Below are 18,593 nucleotides of genomic sequence, written 5' to 3'. Positions count from 1 at the left end.
ATTATTGGACGATGTCTGTGGCCCTCCAATAATATTTTTTTTTCAATATTGGCCCGCAGTATTCATAAGGTTGAGTACCCCTGGTCTATAGACTAAAGAGAGACGAACAGAGGAGATGATAATGAAGTCAGTAACATTTTTCATACCCGTAATGGTAAAAACAACAATGAAATAACAAATTTCTGTAGAATATAATATAACATAAATATGTATTTGTTATTCAGTCTAAATGACTTATAAGTGTTTTAAAGAACATCAATAAAATTTATAAAATATATATTCATTGAAGTTGAGGTTAAGATAATGCTAACGTTTTGCGCCTATTGGCATCTTCAGACACTTGAGCCAACAATATCATGTGATACATTAATTTACAGTAAAAGGCATGACTGTTGAATAAATACATTAATCAATCTTAAAAATAACATATTAAAATCATTTGTGCAAGTTAAATGATAAACTATAGTTGAGTTAATTATTGTTTTGATATGTGTGATAGTTGCATTAATTATCCTCATCTCTACTTAAATTTACGACAATACTTAAAACAACTATAGGACACAAATATTAAATTGTAGATTTAAAATGGATTCAAATTAAATAAAATATTACCTTGTAATAAAAATTGATTACTTCTATAATGTCTTATTAATGTATACATTTGGTCGTATATTTTTACCAATTACTGGTTTGTGCCGTTGTTATTGATGTAATTATATGTATTACAATGATAGAATCTTATGGTTCTTATTGATTCCAATATTAAACTTCATATTGAGCGGACGTCGAAATAATTTTAGATGGCTGAAACGTAGAATGCATGCATGACTTTCAACAGGAAGTTGAGCTGTTCATGATGCAATTCGTTCTATAATATATAAGTATCGTAAGTAACTAATATAAAATATTGCTCAAATGCCTAAAGATGCTAATAGGCGAAAATGTTAGCATTATTTTAACCTTTAACTTCAATGAATATTTACATTTATAAATTTTATTGATCTTTTTTTAAAACACTGATAAGTCATTTAGACTGAATAACAAATAAATATTTATGTTACATTGTATTGTATATTGACTTATCTGAAAATTACTACTACAATGCTTACTAAGAAAATTTTTGTAGGCCTAGACAAGAACACAAGAGTTTCAACCTTATGGAATGTGAACAGAAACAGTCCGAAAGCCTCTCCTTCCGAGACCAGCAACGTCAGGGGGAGTAAACAGTAACCCTCTTACATACTCTGTACTGTGATAATTACAACAAAACCGTTGTAAGTAACATTACGAGTTTTGCTGCTCATCGGCCAGATTTTTCTTCCGTGACTGTACCTGTAAGGCTACTAAACAAACATATCTAAAAACTTGACTTTTCTGTAAAAAAGTTGAGAAAATATTCCTTTTGAATAAAAAAGCAAACTTGTGAAAAATGAACATTAAAATTAAAACTTACATTCTTATAATGCACTTATACTTCTCAGACAAATCTTAAAATTAACATGAATACAGTTTTAATAAGTTCTCTTCCCTTTATCAATTGAATCAGTGCTGGCCATCCCTGAATATAGCTCGACCAAGCGGCATATACTACCTCTTTCGTCTGTCTCTTTCCTTTCCGCTGTAAAGCGCTCAGGGTTCCCTGGGCTCTAAAGCGCGCGCTTGCTCCTATGGGCATCAGTTGACATCACTGGTCTGGATATATAACTACAACGCCTTTGCATTACCATACAGTCAGGGAATCTCGCTTTGAGAGAGAGTGTAATGTTGGCACAAAGATATTTACACTCCTCTACACAGAACTGAAATGTAAGTCGGTTATAAAATGGAGGTTAAACACGACAGAAAACAATAGTAAAGGAGTACCACGTTATTAAACTGTAGATATCCCCAAAGATCGGAGATACACAGAATTTTATTAATTTATAGCAATTCTACAGAATAACTATACCATAGGAGACACCATTTCTTTAACAATTGCGTACTACCAACAATAGGCTTATACAATACTAAGCACGTGGTTTTACTTTCCGGTATTCAATACTTCCACTGAGTAATCTAGACCTATTCACTTGTTGTACTTCGGAATGATATTATTAAGTTATGGTTTATTTAACGACGCTCGAAACTACAGAGGGCGTAGGCCTATCAACGTCGCCGGTGTGCCAGAATTTTGTTCCGCAGGACTTCTTTTACATGCCATTAAATCTACTGACATGAGTCTGTCGCATTTAAGCACACTTAAATGCCATGGATCTGGGCCGGGATCGAACCTGCAACATCAAGCACAGAAGGCCAGCGCTATACCGACTACGCTACCCAGGCAGACCTTAGTAAAGAGTTAAGTTTGCTCGAGAGGTCCAATGCAAATTTCTGGACAGTTGGTGTTGAGGATCTGGTCCGCACTAGCAAAAAAGCACTTTTAGTGCCAGTGAAGATAGAGATTGTTGTTACAGGAGGTCGTATTTCGACATAATTAACAAACTTGTTTCATAATTAAATGGTGTTACGTACTGATGTGGACAATATGACGGCGATATTTGTATTCATTACTAAATAGGCCTACAATGGATGAATAGTTGTAGGTTATTCTGTGGCAGATACTGGGTGCCGGAAAGTAAATGGCATGCTTAGTACTGTATATTACGGTATGGTCCAGAATAAAGTATACCGAAGTTTATTTATGTTGCACTCGTAGCCCAGTGAGAAAAAATTATTGGTGGCGTTGTTAATTGTTACTTCAGTTGTTGCTGAAAGAAACAATCAAAATGGTAACTTACTCAGTGTCCAAGAAACAGAATTCCTCGTAGAGCGTTACTTTCGTTCATACGCAGTTGGTCTAAGTGGCGGAGGTAGTGTGAAAACGGTATGTGAACTTTATGAAGAGGAGTTTCATATAAAATAGATCCACCATTAAAGTGGACAATATTACTCTTGGTGAGTAAATTCAGGCGAACTGGCTCAATTTTGTATCAACGCAGAGGAAAAAGTGGAGGGAGAAAAACAGCTACAGACTACACATATGGGTCTGGCGTTTCACGCCTTTGATTTAAATCACGTGCTTCCAGACACTGACTAACCTGTATGCGGTACGAAATTTACCAAATTCATGTATCATTCCTTGAAGTGACGTTCTCTTCAAATTTAATTCCTTGGCGATCCGTCGCTGGCTTTTCTTGATAGAATTCACAATGATAATTTTAGACAAAAGGATAATTCATATTCTCCATGATTTACATAGCAATATTGCTATTTTAAAGTTACTGCCTGTATTAATATTTAGTGATACGGTTTTTAAAATACATAAAGGACGAAAGCTTTATTTCTTTAATTGACTTTATTTTTGCATGTTAACTTTCACATATATAAACTGCCTCTGTTGTTCTTAGGTAATGTATGATTTTTCCTGTCAGTCACCCCCCCCCCGGTATAGTATAGTATAATATAGTACAAATCCCACCCAAGGGAAAAGATCTAAATTCATTTCAACACTGCTACCACCACCTTTTTGCTGAATGTACCCAAGATGTGATTCTGGATGTTCGGCAACGAGAAAAATCCCGCCACCACCCGAGATTGAACCCCAGACCTTCAGCTCTGTAGCCAGCTTTTCTGCCAACTGAGATTCCCGGTCGCTACACTTCCTGGTACATGATTACTAGAATCCTAAAGTTTAGCCCCTATTCTAGCCCGCAACGTGTAGCATTACGTTTGTTCACTGATGCGCGATGCAGAAGGTACGTCAGAGTCCTGCAGGCTGGCCCACAGCTCAGCACTGCCAGTCCTAATGCGTCAGCAGCCCAGCCCACCGAAGACCAACACTGTTTGACGCGGCCGCTTCCTAGCCCATCACACTGGACTTCCAAGCTCGCCGCACTGCTCAGCACTGCACTGAAATCAACACACCAGTTGATTACATTCTACTGCTTTCCTGCTTGCGCGCATTGGTTATGCTTTCGCTTGGGGTGTGGCATGAGCATACAGTTATCCGCATACCACACACATTACTCAATTAAATAATTTGAACACATATTTAAAAATTGTCCCTATGATACTTTTTAAATTTACATCCGACTGCGTTGTTTTAAACTCTCTAGCAGCGATTTTCTCCTTTACTACTTTTTCTCTAGAGAGACTGTATTTTAGAATGTATGCTTTCACGGCCGGTATCTGTGATGAAGGTTTTCCGGGCTGAGATGCTGTGGTCTACCAGTCTACCAGTAGACCACGGCATCTCAGCCCGGAAAACCTTATCTCAGGAAGGAAAACCTTGTTACTATCAAAGTTTTTTGACAAAAATCTTTTATAAAAATATATATTATAAAATATATGACAGTGCAATGAGTTTTCTTTTTTGATAGAAGATCTTTTATAAAATGCAAGTGCAGCTTGTTAACTTTGATAAAATATTTCTATACCTTTGAAACATTTATGGCGAAACGCAAATGTAACTGGACTGTTGCTACCACAAAAATTCTGATATCCGAGTATGAAGGAAATGAAATCTTGTAAATAAATAATGTTTATAAAATAATATTAGTATATTAATAATGTATACCTCTTTTAACGTCTTGCAATCCATGGTTTAACCTCTGATCATATATTTATATTGTGATCAGGAGCTTAACCCCAGGCGTTTCTTTTTCAGTAACATACATATTTTAATAATTGAACTAATTGTAGCTAAACAAGCATAATACTGTTCTTCATTCATCGTGTTATAAACTTAACGCGTAAATATTAGTATAAACAAATCATAAACTTAACGCGTAAATATTAGTATCAACAAATCCTCGGAATACGTGTTCACTGTTGTGGAACAAGTGTTAGGAGAGCTTTTGTTCCTAATTTTAGGTTATGTTTGATGAAATCTTTTATAAAAGATTTTATGTAGTGTAATATACCCCAAATCCTATCTTTTATCAAAGATCTTTGATAAAATATTTTATCACATTTCTTGTCAAAGAACGTTGATGGTGTAATAGCAGCCTCACAGAGACTGTATTTTCTTTGCGATGCACCATTATTTGGACTCATCTTGAAAAACAGAAATCAAAAAAACTTAGGCTCGATGCCTTGATACAAGCCCACCGAACAAAACCGCTCCGCAAGCAGTCCGCCCCGACCCGTGCGGTGATGCTGGTTTTGACGTCACGGGCTAGTTCCATGCGACACTGTGGAACCCAGTGCGGTGCAGTGCGGAAGTAGTCCATGGACTGGCCCGTTGTGCAGGTCTCTAAGGCAGTGGTTCTCAACCGGTGTCTCGAGCAGCCCCATGAAGTGTGTCGCGAAATTTTGGAACTGAAACATAAATTTTATGCCATCCAAGAAGTCTCTTTACAACGCAGTTTTTATTTACAACGAAGTCTTTGATATGGTACATTTTATTTTCAGACAGACTTTACCAATAAAACGTGAACACTTGCTACAATGCTCAGTTTAATTTTTCTGCATGGCGATAATTCGAATGAAAGTGAAGACCTCCAACAATGCTTAATAATTCGTTTATTCTTTCCACTTAGTAATAAACAGAGTTTAGAATCGTTAGAACATATTGGTCAATTTCAGGTATAAGTGTTATAGTGCGGATGATAGTACGATTTTATCAAAAATGCTTTCCTATTTGGATTTTTATGGACAAATTTTTAATTAAAAAACTCAATCTGAATTAAGTTCTGGGTTAGATGACAGCAATATTATTCAAATAATGAGAGCGAAATTTCCCTTCATATATGCAAAAACATACTGCGTTTCGTAAATATTATAGTGATGAATACTTGCAATATGGTTTTACGTGGCGTGAAGATGAATATAAACAAAATCCTGAATGTCTTATGTGCGAAAATATTTTGTCAAATCAGTCGATGGTGCCAAATAAACTAAAAAATACATTTAGAACTGTCGTTTTCAACGTCATGCTTATGTCAATCAATTAGCATTTTCTACCATGAAAATAGTGAACTCAATAAACAAATTAACAGACTGCTGCATCTTGAAGATGATTTACATGTGGCCTGTCAATCATAAGCATTTGAATTAACAACAAATAAAACAATTTTGGAACGGTCACATCGTTGCAGTACCCAGAAGTAATCTCCTCCAACATGAAGAACCCGCCTCCACATCTCAAGGAGACGATCTACTGCTCTACTGCTGCTATTATTGTCTCTATGGTTCTAAAGCGAACTTCTCTAAGTGGTAATTTCATTTTCGCGAAAAGGTTGAAATCACATGGGCTCATATTTGGGGATTCTGGAGGATGCCCCAAAATTTCCCACAGGGGAGCGAAGTAAATTAACCACAGGGGAGCTACGTATGTGAGAGCGAGCGCCATCATGTAGTACAATAGGATGCGAATTCAGGAGATTTGGACGTTTACGGCGCATAGCTGGTCGTAAATGGTGTTCCAGAAAGTAACTGTAATATGCACCATTCACATGATATCCCGCAAGAACTGAATGAGTGACAAGGACACCTTCAAAATCATAAGCAACCATGAACATGACTTTAAGTGAATCCTGTTCTTGCCGATACTTTTTTGGCCGTGGGGAATCATTGTATTGCCACTCACTTGATTGTCTCTTAAATTTTGATTGGCAGCATTGAACGCTCCCCTTCATGTCTATAGCGTTCTAAGTACAATCTCGCTGTTTCCATTCTCTGCCACATGTTTTCCCCTTTAAGATTTTGTGGAACCCACCGAGCGCAGATTTTCCTCATCTTTAACGTCTTCTGAAGTATGTGAAGAATCGTACCAGGAGCAATTCCAACTTCCCTTGCTAGTTCAATACAAGTCCAACAACGGTGTTCTTCCAGCAGTGCTCTTACAGCGTTCACACGCACATCATCACTTGCCGATTACGGTCTGCCAGCTCCATATTTTTTTTAACATTTTCCTTCCCTTGTGAAATGCATGTGCCCACCTAGCCACGGTACGGTATGGTGAAGTCTCTCTACCACAAGCTTCCAGCAATGCTCTATGGCAGGCGTTCTCAACCTGGTGCTCGCGAGCACCACACTGTTCCTTTAATGACATTTGGTGCTCTTGTCATGCGAATAAAAAAGTGCTCTCGAGCACGAACGCTCCTGAGGTTTTTTTTTTCAATTGAAGCTTTGTTGTACGAACCGAAACAGTGTTCTATCCATCCATTTTTACTATGTTAGAGACTTGATAGGCCTTCTCTTATTTCATGGTGTATAATCTCCCTCAATTCAGTGTGACCTTAGTCAGAAAAATAAAGACTATTCAAGAGAATAATGTAATTGTTCGTGCCAAACTTAAGTTGATAGATCTCCAGTCCATAACGTTGAAATATTTGTTTTAAAAGGAGAAATTCATAGCCTTTGGGGAGCAGAAGATATGAAAAATTCCAAATACTGCTTAGTGTTTCTCTCAAATGTCTGGCTGTGTCAAGAACAACCTACATATGCGGAAATAGTACATTATGCAACAAGCTTATAATGATAGTAATTAAGACGAGAGGATGTTTATGAAACGAGCGCAAGCGAGTTTCATAATTTTCATACGAGCGTCTTAATTACCATTATAGACAAGTTTCATACGACTTTTTATGCTCGACCATATTTCTAATTTGAAATTTGAAAGTATTCATGTTATGGTTATGTGACTGGGGAGCGAACTGACCTTGTGCAATCTCGTAAATTGTGAGATGTGCGCAGACGCGAAAGTATTGATTTTTTCCGGGCAACGAATGTCGACGACCTTGATATAATCTAGTAAGATAAACGTTAAACTTGATATAACCTTCAAATTGAATTCGACATTGAAAAACGAGATGACAAATGGAATTTATTTTAATATTATTTACAATTAACGCCAATTATTATAGTAACAGAACATAACCTTCTGCGACAGTATTGGATTTCCAGCCTGCGTGACATTTTGCTAGTTGTCTTTCGATTGCATATCCGAGAATAATCGAAAACCTAAACTTTAATGAATAGGTGTACTTTAATGACATGCATTATACTGCTACCAGGTGTATAATTACTACATTTCGGCATGGTCGAGCATAAAAAATCTTTCTCACATGAAATACCTCAACAACAAAGCACGATCACTGCAGGATTGTTTACATGCAGCTACAAGCGATTTCTCTTTGGGCATCACTGAAATTCTGAGTAACATTCAATTTCAAGGAAATCATAACTCTTGTGAGTGTTTTAAAAATTTATTTATGTATGTATGTATTTATTTATTTATTTATTTATTTATTTATTTATTTATTTATTTATTTATTTATTTATTTATTTATTTATTTCTACTAAACGTATTCGATTTCATGGTGCTCGCTCACTTACTATCACATGTAGGCGATGCTCACAATCTTCAAAAGGTTGAAAACCCTTGCTTTAAGGCATTGTCGAGCATTCTTGCTTATTGCAATCAGAATTTTAATGAAGCATCTTTGTTTGTATTTGCTTAGAGTATACTACAGATACTACAGAGTCTACAAATTAAACTCACTACAAATATCTTATAAATGAAATTATTGTCTTCAAACTAACAGATAACACACATCAGATGCTCTTCTTTCTCATTGTAATCAGCTTGCAATATTTACCGCTGATAGCGCCACATACAAACATTGTTGCCACTAATTATTGAATGACCCATGTATTTTTTATATCAATAAACGCTATGTATCTGGCGTTTTACTACACCAGTGTTAAACATAATTTTCTTACATCGTAACTCTTTCTCGTATAACCCGATTATCGATATTACATAATTTGTTTCCTGTTTTTATAAGATCACGGGTGGTTAGAGCACAAATCTTTCACAGAAAGAAATGAGAAGGGGAAAGAAAATACGATCTCCAAATTGGAACAATACAGAAAAATTATGTATCATATACTTTAATACATCATTGTATCTATACTAATAATAAATCTGTAGCCGAAATGTTTCTTGTAATTTTCGATTTTCCAAAAATAATTGGTCCTAACATATATAATTAACCACCCTGAAACCGAAATTCGCTTTTTTGACATTTTTGTTTGTATGTCTGTATGTTTCACCTTTTCACGCGATAATGGCTGAACCGATTTCGATGAAAATTGGAATATAAATTAAGTTCGTTGTAACTTAGATTTTAGGCTATATGGCATTCAAAATTCATTATTTAAACGGGGGGTTATAAGGGGGTCTGAATTAAATAAATCGAAATATCTCGCTTATTATTGATTTTTGTGAAAAATGTTACATAACAACAATTTATTTAAAAATAATTTGCGATAAGTTTTATTCTTTGAAAAATTTTGATAGGACTGATATTTAATGAGATAAATTAGTTTTAAAATTAAAATAACTGCCATCTAAGGCGGTGTAATGAAATAAACAAATGAATTCGTCTATAAGGGGCCTTGGTCAACAACAATCGAAAGCTATGAATCATAGCCTACAGAGAATGTTTCTGTGTTTGTATGAAGTAATGTCGGAAGCTAAATTAACCGATTTGTGTAATTAATTATTTCATCATTGGAAAGTGTAGTTTCTCTATATGGACAAAATGCTATAATGTTATTACAGTAACTTCGGAGTGAATTGAGGACAGGTAAGATTAAAATAGCTTCTTATGCACAAACAACTTGATAGGCTATTCTGTGTATTCGTTTCCTGTATTTCTTAAAATAATGTTTATCTCAGAGAATTAACGAACCACAAGAGTATATTAATTTAGTATGCAGTAATAATATGTTAGCTTAGCATTCCATTATTTTATAATCCAAATTTTAACTATGCTCAATTGAATCGTGTTAAAATACATAAAATACATATGCATTAAATGCAATGCAAAAAAATTGGGTAATGAGCCAAGCAGATTATGTTGCGCTGTTGTAAAATAAAATTTGTTCCTCCTGAGATTCAAGATAACAAATTAAAAACTTACTTATCGGTGTATATCCTTTATCAACACATTTTTATATAATATAATATAATATAATATAATATAATATAATATAATATAATATATTATATTATATAAGTTATTTGAAGGGTTCCGAACCATAGTGGCCCAAGCCCCATTTACTGAATACGTAGAAAACAAGGGTTAACATTAAGTTATTATCATAATTTAATGGAAACATATAGCAAGTAAAATAAAGTATACACATTAAATCTAAATGATATGTCAGTCTTCATTAAAGTATGGATGTATGTACACTATGTAGGCTAATAAAAATTAAGAAACATGTTAAAGGAATTGTCATTGCACCAAATGAGTGGTCTCTGGACCAAAATGATAGCATTTTAATTATTTAAATACAATTTAAATTAAGTAACATATTAAACGATTTATCCTTCTATCAAACGCGAATCTTCCCTGGATCAAATGTCCTATTTTAATTATGTAATTACTTTATATTTATTTCTAACGGGTGCAGCGGAGCGCACGGGTACGGCTAGTATATTAATAAACGTATTTCATAATATGTAAGCATTACATTAATAAGCCATGAGAATACTCAGCTAATATTTTAAAATACCATTTTTTACTTGGTTATTTAACGACGCTGTATCAACTACGAGGTTATTTCGCGTCGATGGAATTAGTGATAACAAGATGACAATTTGCGAGATGAGGCCGAAGATTCGCCATAGATTACCTGACATTTTCCTTATGATTGGGGAAAACCTCGGAAAAAACCCAACCAGGTCATCAGCCCAAGCGGGAATCGAAGCTGCGCCCGAACGCAATTTCGGATCGGCAGGCAAGCGCCCTAGCCGGTGGCTGTACAATACCATAAACGTATGTTTTGATTATAAGTAGGACGAGATATATACTGTAGGCCTACTTATTCTGGCTATAAAGACAAAAAGAAGATATTGTAGATTGTTGTTTAGTCAACTGTTAGAAGACAGGTCTGAACCTCGCAAGTGATACCAAGAAGGCATCACTTTTCAGGCAACTAGGTCAGGAGATAATTGGGTAGGGTGGCTAGTTCCTTTTTCCCTTTATTGCATACGTCGCCGACTAGCTACATATTATTCTAGTCAGACTTCAGATATGACGCTAAAATATCTAAATAATTGCTACTGAAAGGGACAAGTTTTCTGTAATTAACTTAATGCAAATAGAAAGTTTGTTTCCTTTATACTGAAGAAAACACTATTTAGCCACTTATAATATTCAACGCCTAAATTTACAGTTATAAGCACTTAGATTTCCACTCGCGCCAGAGCCCTGCTTTCTCATATTTATGAAAACTTGACACCATTTTGCCACTTCTTTGGTGTAGCTTTTCTAGAGAATTATAAAGCATTTTGATTCAAAGTACCTATGACCATTATTTTTAATTATTCAATTTAGAGGCAAGTGCATTTAGTAACAAAAGTCAAGCGTTCTTTATTGCATTCCCTACCCCAACAGGACAGGAAAGGATATATTTAAAAAAAAGGCATGGCCCATTCATTTTCCCGAATTTGGACACAAAATATAATATAATCACCGTATGCATAGATTTGTCCTACTTAAAATTAAGCCAATACTTCATTTCTTCACCATGACCGAAGATTTCGACGTGATATTAAAATTTGAAGTTTAGGAGTTATAGATCCACCTGATTCAAATCTTCTTTTACTATATTAGCAAAAATTCGTATAATATTACTTGGTGAATCTACATTTTCCTTTAAAGTTCTCATCGTTAAATTTGTACCATCAACGTCTTCAATACTCTCTGAACATATTAAATAACCGTCTAAATCTACCATTTCGGCTATATAACTTTCTTTACAGGAGATGTTCAGCTCAGATTTCGAAAAAAAAAAAAAAAGTCAGGAAAAAACGATCAGCTTTTTACGGAGTCGGCCATCTCGTCCTTCTATGCAAGGCTTATACCTGCTACGGTAATAGGTTGTGTAAAGATTATCATGTGTAATTGTACACTTCGTATAAAAAAATTTAAATAATGTTTTATTTAACGACACTCGCAACTGCCGAGGTTATATCAGCGTCGCCGGTGTGCCGGAATTTTGTCCCGTAGGAGTTCTTTTATATGCCTGTAAATCTACTTAAATGCCATCGTCCTGCACCAGGATCGAACCCACAACCTCGAGCACAGAACGCGAGCGCTATACCGACTGCGCTATCCAGGCCGACCACACCACACCTCTTATATATAGAATAGTGTTGTGCTTGTGCCACTTCTGGCACCAAATTGTTGTTGTGCCTACTTGTTGTTGGGCACAACTTTGTTGTGGCCGATGCTATCGGCCACGGTTATGTTATGATTAAATTCTGACACCAAATTATTATGTTGTGGTTCTGCCCTACCGAGCATTACTTTACTATACTTAAGCAATAAAAGAGAATCTAGGATATACCTACTTGGTATACCTACTCAGTTACATGAGTTTAATTGAAAACAAAATGGAAAATAAATCATTGCTTATATTTGAATGCAATTGATTAAACAGTGAAATAATATCGAAACTTCAGTGCGTCAACTTGGTAGCGTAAGGTGCAATTAGTCGAACAAACTTCGTAAAACAATACAAAATCATTTAAAGAATTTACCTACAAAGGCGTTTGTTGACTCAGGTGCCTTTCGGCTTGGATTCCCGAATACTGATAATAATATTGTCCATCAAAATATCTCATGAGATAGTACCATTCAAAAACCTCGGAATAATCCATTATATCTTAAATAAATGCGCTCAAAGTAGAACTTTGAAGTATACACAGTTCACTGATTTTCAAGCACTGATATTTCCTTATTATATTCTATGTGGTATATTACTCTAACACTAGTAAAATTTAGTATATCTCTCACTCGACACTAGTAGCAATTGGTATAAGATGAAATGTTATAACTTACAGTACACGCGACGGAAGTAGTGTTGACGATGGCGGACGCCATGGTCCTGGCTTCGATTGGTTGACTTACATGCTTCTCACCGTCTTCTGACTTGCGGTCACAAAACTGACTGATCTGTTCGAAGTGAGCACTCGAAAGAGGGGCCACGCCCGTGGAGATGTTCGTTATATTGAGAGCGGTAGCGTCATGACGCTATCCCGGCCGCGAAAAATAGCGTGAATACTACTGAGATGTACTTCGTATATGCCAGTTTTACTCTCAATGCAAACGCTGGGTTGCGTTAATTTAACATACAGAAAAATCATGGATTCTCCTGCCATCAGCTGGTCTTAATATGGGTCTCAAAGCAAGAGAGGGCTATGGAACAATCTAATCACGCACGCGTCCTAGCGCGTGAGAGATAAAGGTGAAAGAAGCTGATTTTGCTCTCTCCACTATCTCGACAATGCGAGTCCGGCGTCTTATTTGCAACGCGTACTGTTCGTCAAGGACTTGCACATACATGGTGCTGTCCGTAAAACTTGCTATGAAATTCATGACAGTTGCTATGTACCACCGTAATTTATTCCTTAAATTAGCGGGGCATAACAATAGCTTATACGCTGTTTATTAGTTACGTTTTACGTCCCAACGGTGTAGTATAAGTCCTGTATAGGCCTAACCATTATACTATACATAGCTTATTAGTAAAATGAAAACGTATACCTAAAAAGAAGTTGTTGTTGTTGTTGTTTAGTCAACTGTCCGAAGATAGGACTGAACCTCAAAAGTGGTACTGAGAAGGTACCACTTATGAGGCAACTAGGCCACGAGATAATGGAGTAGGGTGATCAGTTCCTTTCCCCCTCCATTGTATACATTGCCGACTAGCTACATAATAATTACACTTATCAGACTTCAGATGCATACAAACAATTATTGTTCTTCCTCTGACACATATCGTCCAGTGAGATGTACTGCCTGATACTGATAATATTATCAGGCAGAACCTCACTCAGAGGAAAAAACGAAGTTACTCATATATAAAATGATTTTTAACTACTGTAAGTACACATTCATTATTATTTCATTAAGAAGTCATTTCTAAGAAGATAAAATGTCAGTTTTAAAAAAGAATATAATTTTTAACAAAAAAATGTAGTTTCAGGTTCCTGTTGAATATAGTTTTACGTTGTAAGTTGTTGCTATTGAAGATAGATAATTGTAATATCTGGTTGGCTCAATGACGTGATCTGCCTTTTATATTCAAAAGCAGCAGCCGTCCTCCCACAAAGAGAGCGAAACAAATCGAGCCTTCGGTCAACATAAATTTGTTGTGATAGCTCGCTGACCTTCCGTCCAGACTGCCCGGGTTCGATCCCCGGCTAATGAACAAAGCAGACTTGCAATGAGTTTTATCATTCCACCAACATTCTCCACTTCCCCCTCATTCCATCTATCATCCGTAATAGTGGTAGTACGGGTTTCCGATGCTTATATAGGAAGGGCTTGGGGCTCCAGGCCTCTGAGGATCATCAGGCTACTCGCATGCGCACGAGACCTAGCTCTATCAGGGGCTGAGGCAGGATGACCTACCTGTCAACATCGAATTCACGGATGCCACCGGCCCCACCTGTCGGACTTGGACAAGCATCGCATGTAAGGACGCACAATGGGCCAAACCGTGGCTAAGTGCAGGGACCCCTCCCGGGTCCAGCCCACGTAAAAGGCCAAGCCAAGTAATATACTCAAGAACGATACAATTGTGAGTATGTAATAATGTCGACTAGTCCACACCTGTGGAGTAACGGTCAGCGCGTCTGGCCGCGAAACCAGATGGCCCGGGTTCGAATCCCGGTCGGGGCAAGTTACCTGGTTGAGGTTTTTTCCGGGGTTTTCCCTCAACCCAATACGAGCAAATGCTGGGTAACTTTCGGTGCTGGACCCCGGACTCATTTCACCGGCATTATCACCTTCATATCATTCAGATGCTAAATAACCTAGATGTTGATACAGCGTCGTAAAATAACCAAATAAAATAAAATAAAATAAATAATGTCGACTATAATACGAGATTGTATTTTGACTGCTTCCACAGACACAAGCCTGCAGGAATATAACTTGTGTGAAAGTGGCATCCCTTACTTCAGATAGCCTTATTATGCTCCTATTAGCCCTGTGATGTGGAATGCTCTTTTTATCATACAAACGCTGTCTGAGTGAGCATTGCAGAAATTTTTCCTTCGAAACATTCGTAATTCACTGCAATGCTGATTAGAGTGAAAAATAGGACATTGCTAAAATCTCACTATTGGAAGAAGCTATAAATTGAACGATCCTGAAAAACATCCAATGGTGTGAAGTGTATATATGTAAATAATTGAAGGTGTAGACAGTAATGTAAAATGTAAGTCATATAATGACTATGTTTGTAATTCAACTATGTACTGCACACATATTCTATGAACAAAATATTTTTTGTTCCCCCCCAAAAAATTGTGGCATTGTACATATGACAGTTCCTTTATACAATTTAAAAATTACTTTCTCTGTGCAACTGTCTTTGTATGTTCCCTGAACGGCAATATGTTCAGTAACATTGTTTATTTTCTAGACTACCCTAATTTATATTTACATTGTCTTGTAATCATCTGTCAGCAGTTGAAATCTATTGCTTCATATCGACTATCTCTATTTGCAGTTTCCACTGTTTGGTTTATCTTGATAACCTCAAACTTAGGCCTATGCTTAATATCTAGCTATCATTCCAAATTTAATTATGTCTAAAAGAGCCTTAGACATTTGATGATGATGATGATGATGATTATTATCATTATTATTATTATTATTATTATTATTATTATTATTATTATTATTATTGATCATCTTCATCGTTATTACTACTACTAGACTATTATTATTATTATTATTATTATTATTATTATTATTATTATTATTATTATTAATCATTAATCATTAAATTATCACCATCAATATTTATTAGAGCTATATCATATAGACAAATAAAACATATGAATAATTTTGTTCCAGAACTATCTAGGAAAGTCGGACTCACCAAAAATTCAGACGTTTCCGCTCTCTATGGGAAACTGAAAGCACAACAACGCGCTACAGAAGCGGAAACGCAACGTCTCAGAACTGCCTGCAAAACTTGATGGAGGGAGTAAAGCGGTGCGTCATCTTGTTTCTGGTAGTAAGTCTACTGGGAAAAATGCTCTTCTTCTACGAGCTTTGCCCACTCCACTGCCAGTGCTCGATCCAGGATGAGGCAGTGGATGCGCAATGCGGGGAGCGAGGACTACAGGAAGTACCTCCACCGCCCGGCGAAGAACTTTCATTCTTCAGGCTGAACATGTCTTTCAATGATCTAAGGGAACTCAACAGCACCACCTTTCGGGGCTACGAGACACTGCGGAGTCTACATCTCGCCTATTGCAAGATTGAGGTTATTGACATAAACACATTCATCGGGCTTGCCGCCCTCACGTATCTCGATCTCTCCAACAATTATCTGACTTGGATAGAAGCAGACATCTTTTCAGGAAATATTTTGCTCAAATCCGTATCTTTCAGTCACAACCCTCTCACCGGATTAACATCAGACACTCCTCTGTTGTCAGGACCACCCTCAATATCATCCCTAGACCTCAGTTATTGTATGATATCTGAAATCTCCCTATCTTCTTTTTCAAAAATACCCAACTTGAAGTCCCTCAGTCTAAGCAACAACAGACTGAAAGTATTGGATATGGAAATCTTGGTTTCGCTTCCTCATCTGGAGGAATTAAATATACGCAGCAACCAATGGAAGTGTGGATACCAGTTTGAAGACCTACTGTGTTGGCTACACTTCTGGGATAAAAGTGATTATCGCCCTCTCAAGTGCAGGAATAAAGACTTCAGCTGGAGGGAGTGGAAGGAGGAAGACAAGATAAAGTTGTGTAACAAACAGAAAGAGTCGTATATAACGATCTCGGACACATCGTCACAAGAGAGAGAGTCAATTATCGCTGTAGAGACTATCAGCCCGGATTCTGAGTCACAGCAAATAACCCTACCGGAATCTGAGGAGAACACATCCTATAAACGGATTATCTTCTTAGTAGTAGGCCTATTAGCTCTAATTCTATTCTCCTATGTTTTTTTCTATTACATTCGTGCACAGCTATAAGGTTTTACGAGAGTAAACGAACATAACTAATTTGTGAGTACTGAACAAGAATCTGACAATAAAAACCGAAAATTGGCTCTAGTTTTCAAAATTTCTAAAATAAATGTTATCTATATAATATAATCCTATGGTTTTATTATAGTACTTTATTGTTTATAAGACATGGTATATATATGGTAGGCCTACTTAATTTGGTGTTCACGTGGTCTGAATGGAGCCTACGGACCTCCTAAATAACTGCTATTTTTGCCTGGTATCTCCATTAAGTAAATGTTACTCAAATAAGAAGAAATGGGTAAGTTATCTCAATATTGAGTATGCACGTCTATCTATTCCCCATAGTGAAGATATTCCAATTCCTCAGCCTCCAGAATCATATTCACTTGAAACCACAGAAGAAGGAAATGTAATTAAAGTTCATGATAGTTCAGAGCCATCAACATCCACAGATCCAGATTTCATACCAGGTCCCTCATGGAAAAATGTATGTTACACAGCCACTTACTTCCTGATGATTATATTTACGAGCGCTGATTTGCGATCCAAGCTCGCCACGATTGGCCGCGTCTTCACTATCGTGTCTATTGAACCATACACTCGCTGTTCGGAGAATGTTACCACAGTCTAGTATATACAGTCACAAAGCTCAATACTTACTAAATATGCATCCATAGATAGTTGCTAACCACCAGGATCACTACTATCATCTCAGCACAGACTCTTTCCCTAGCAGACGATAAAATGTATTGTACTTTCGATATCGTGTTCTTTTGAAAAAATTAACACTTTCCTTCCACGGTTGAAATATGAAATACATAAGGTTTATATATTATTTTCGTAAAGTATATATTATATTTTATAAACTCACCTTCCTGGATCTTTCGGAAGAAGGATAAATCTGACCTCTTTTTCTTACAATTATTTATAGTGCTACAAACGTCTCCCTGTCCCATATTACGAGTATTATTCAAATTATTGTATTTTAGCCATTTACAGTTATTACAACCGATAAAGAACATTTCACAGTTTACACAACTTTCCACAACAATGCGAAATACGGCACAGTCAATGCCTTCTCGATCTAGACTAGGCCGTAATGTATGTTCGGGTTTTCTATTTCAGTGTATGGAGCTCAGTGAAATATTATATTATAACTTTATTGAATATCATTGCTAAGTTTTATTTAGTGTAATGTGTCCATAAGTTCCGTTTACTTCTTGTTGCATAATATGTTGCAGAAATAATTACAAAACTGTGTTATTTTAATGTGAAGAGAATTTTACATGTAAACATAATCTGTTCGCATCAACATTTTAAGTTTAGAATTGAAGCTACTTTGAGGTTTAATAAAAAATAATTTATATTGTGACTTTAATTTAGCACACCTACCTTCCTTAAGTATTGTAGACAGAAAATTTACCATACCACTACTATGAAATTAGTGTACGTACGATTATGTTACTTCGTCTCTTAGGTAGTAGATAAATACAATAATTCAGTACTCAATTTTAGTATTAAAATAAAGACAAATTGAATATGCGGGGTGCCATACATGACATTATGTTTAATTATAATGTATA

At 36.2% G+C, this 18,593-nt stretch overlaps 1 protein-coding gene across 1 annotated transcript in view; it reads left to right on the top strand.

Annotated features, from left to right (window-relative positions):
- The window catches only part of LOC138711940 (phospholipase A2 inhibitor beta-like), a 29,532-nt gene extending 11,156 nt beyond the window's left edge, over positions 1-18,376 (top strand). The window contains exon 2 of the mRNA XM_069843242.1: positions 15,873-18,376. Coding sequence (XP_069699343.1) covers positions 15,997-17,013 — 1,017 coding nt within the window. The 5' untranslated portion in view covers positions 15,873-15,996 and the 3' untranslated portion in view covers positions 17,014-18,376. The remainder of the gene's footprint in view (positions 1-15,872) is intronic.
- Positions 18,377-18,593: the final 217 nt, after the last annotated feature.

This window comes from Periplaneta americana, chromosome 13 (genome assembly GCF_040183065.1).
Source record: "Periplaneta americana isolate PAMFEO1 chromosome 13, P.americana_PAMFEO1_priV1, whole genome shotgun sequence".
Taxonomy (NCBI): domain Eukaryota; kingdom Metazoa; phylum Arthropoda; class Insecta; order Blattodea; family Blattidae; genus Periplaneta; species Periplaneta americana.
Note: the sequence above shows the minus strand (reverse complement) of the source record. Positions and strands in the feature narration are given on the sequence as shown.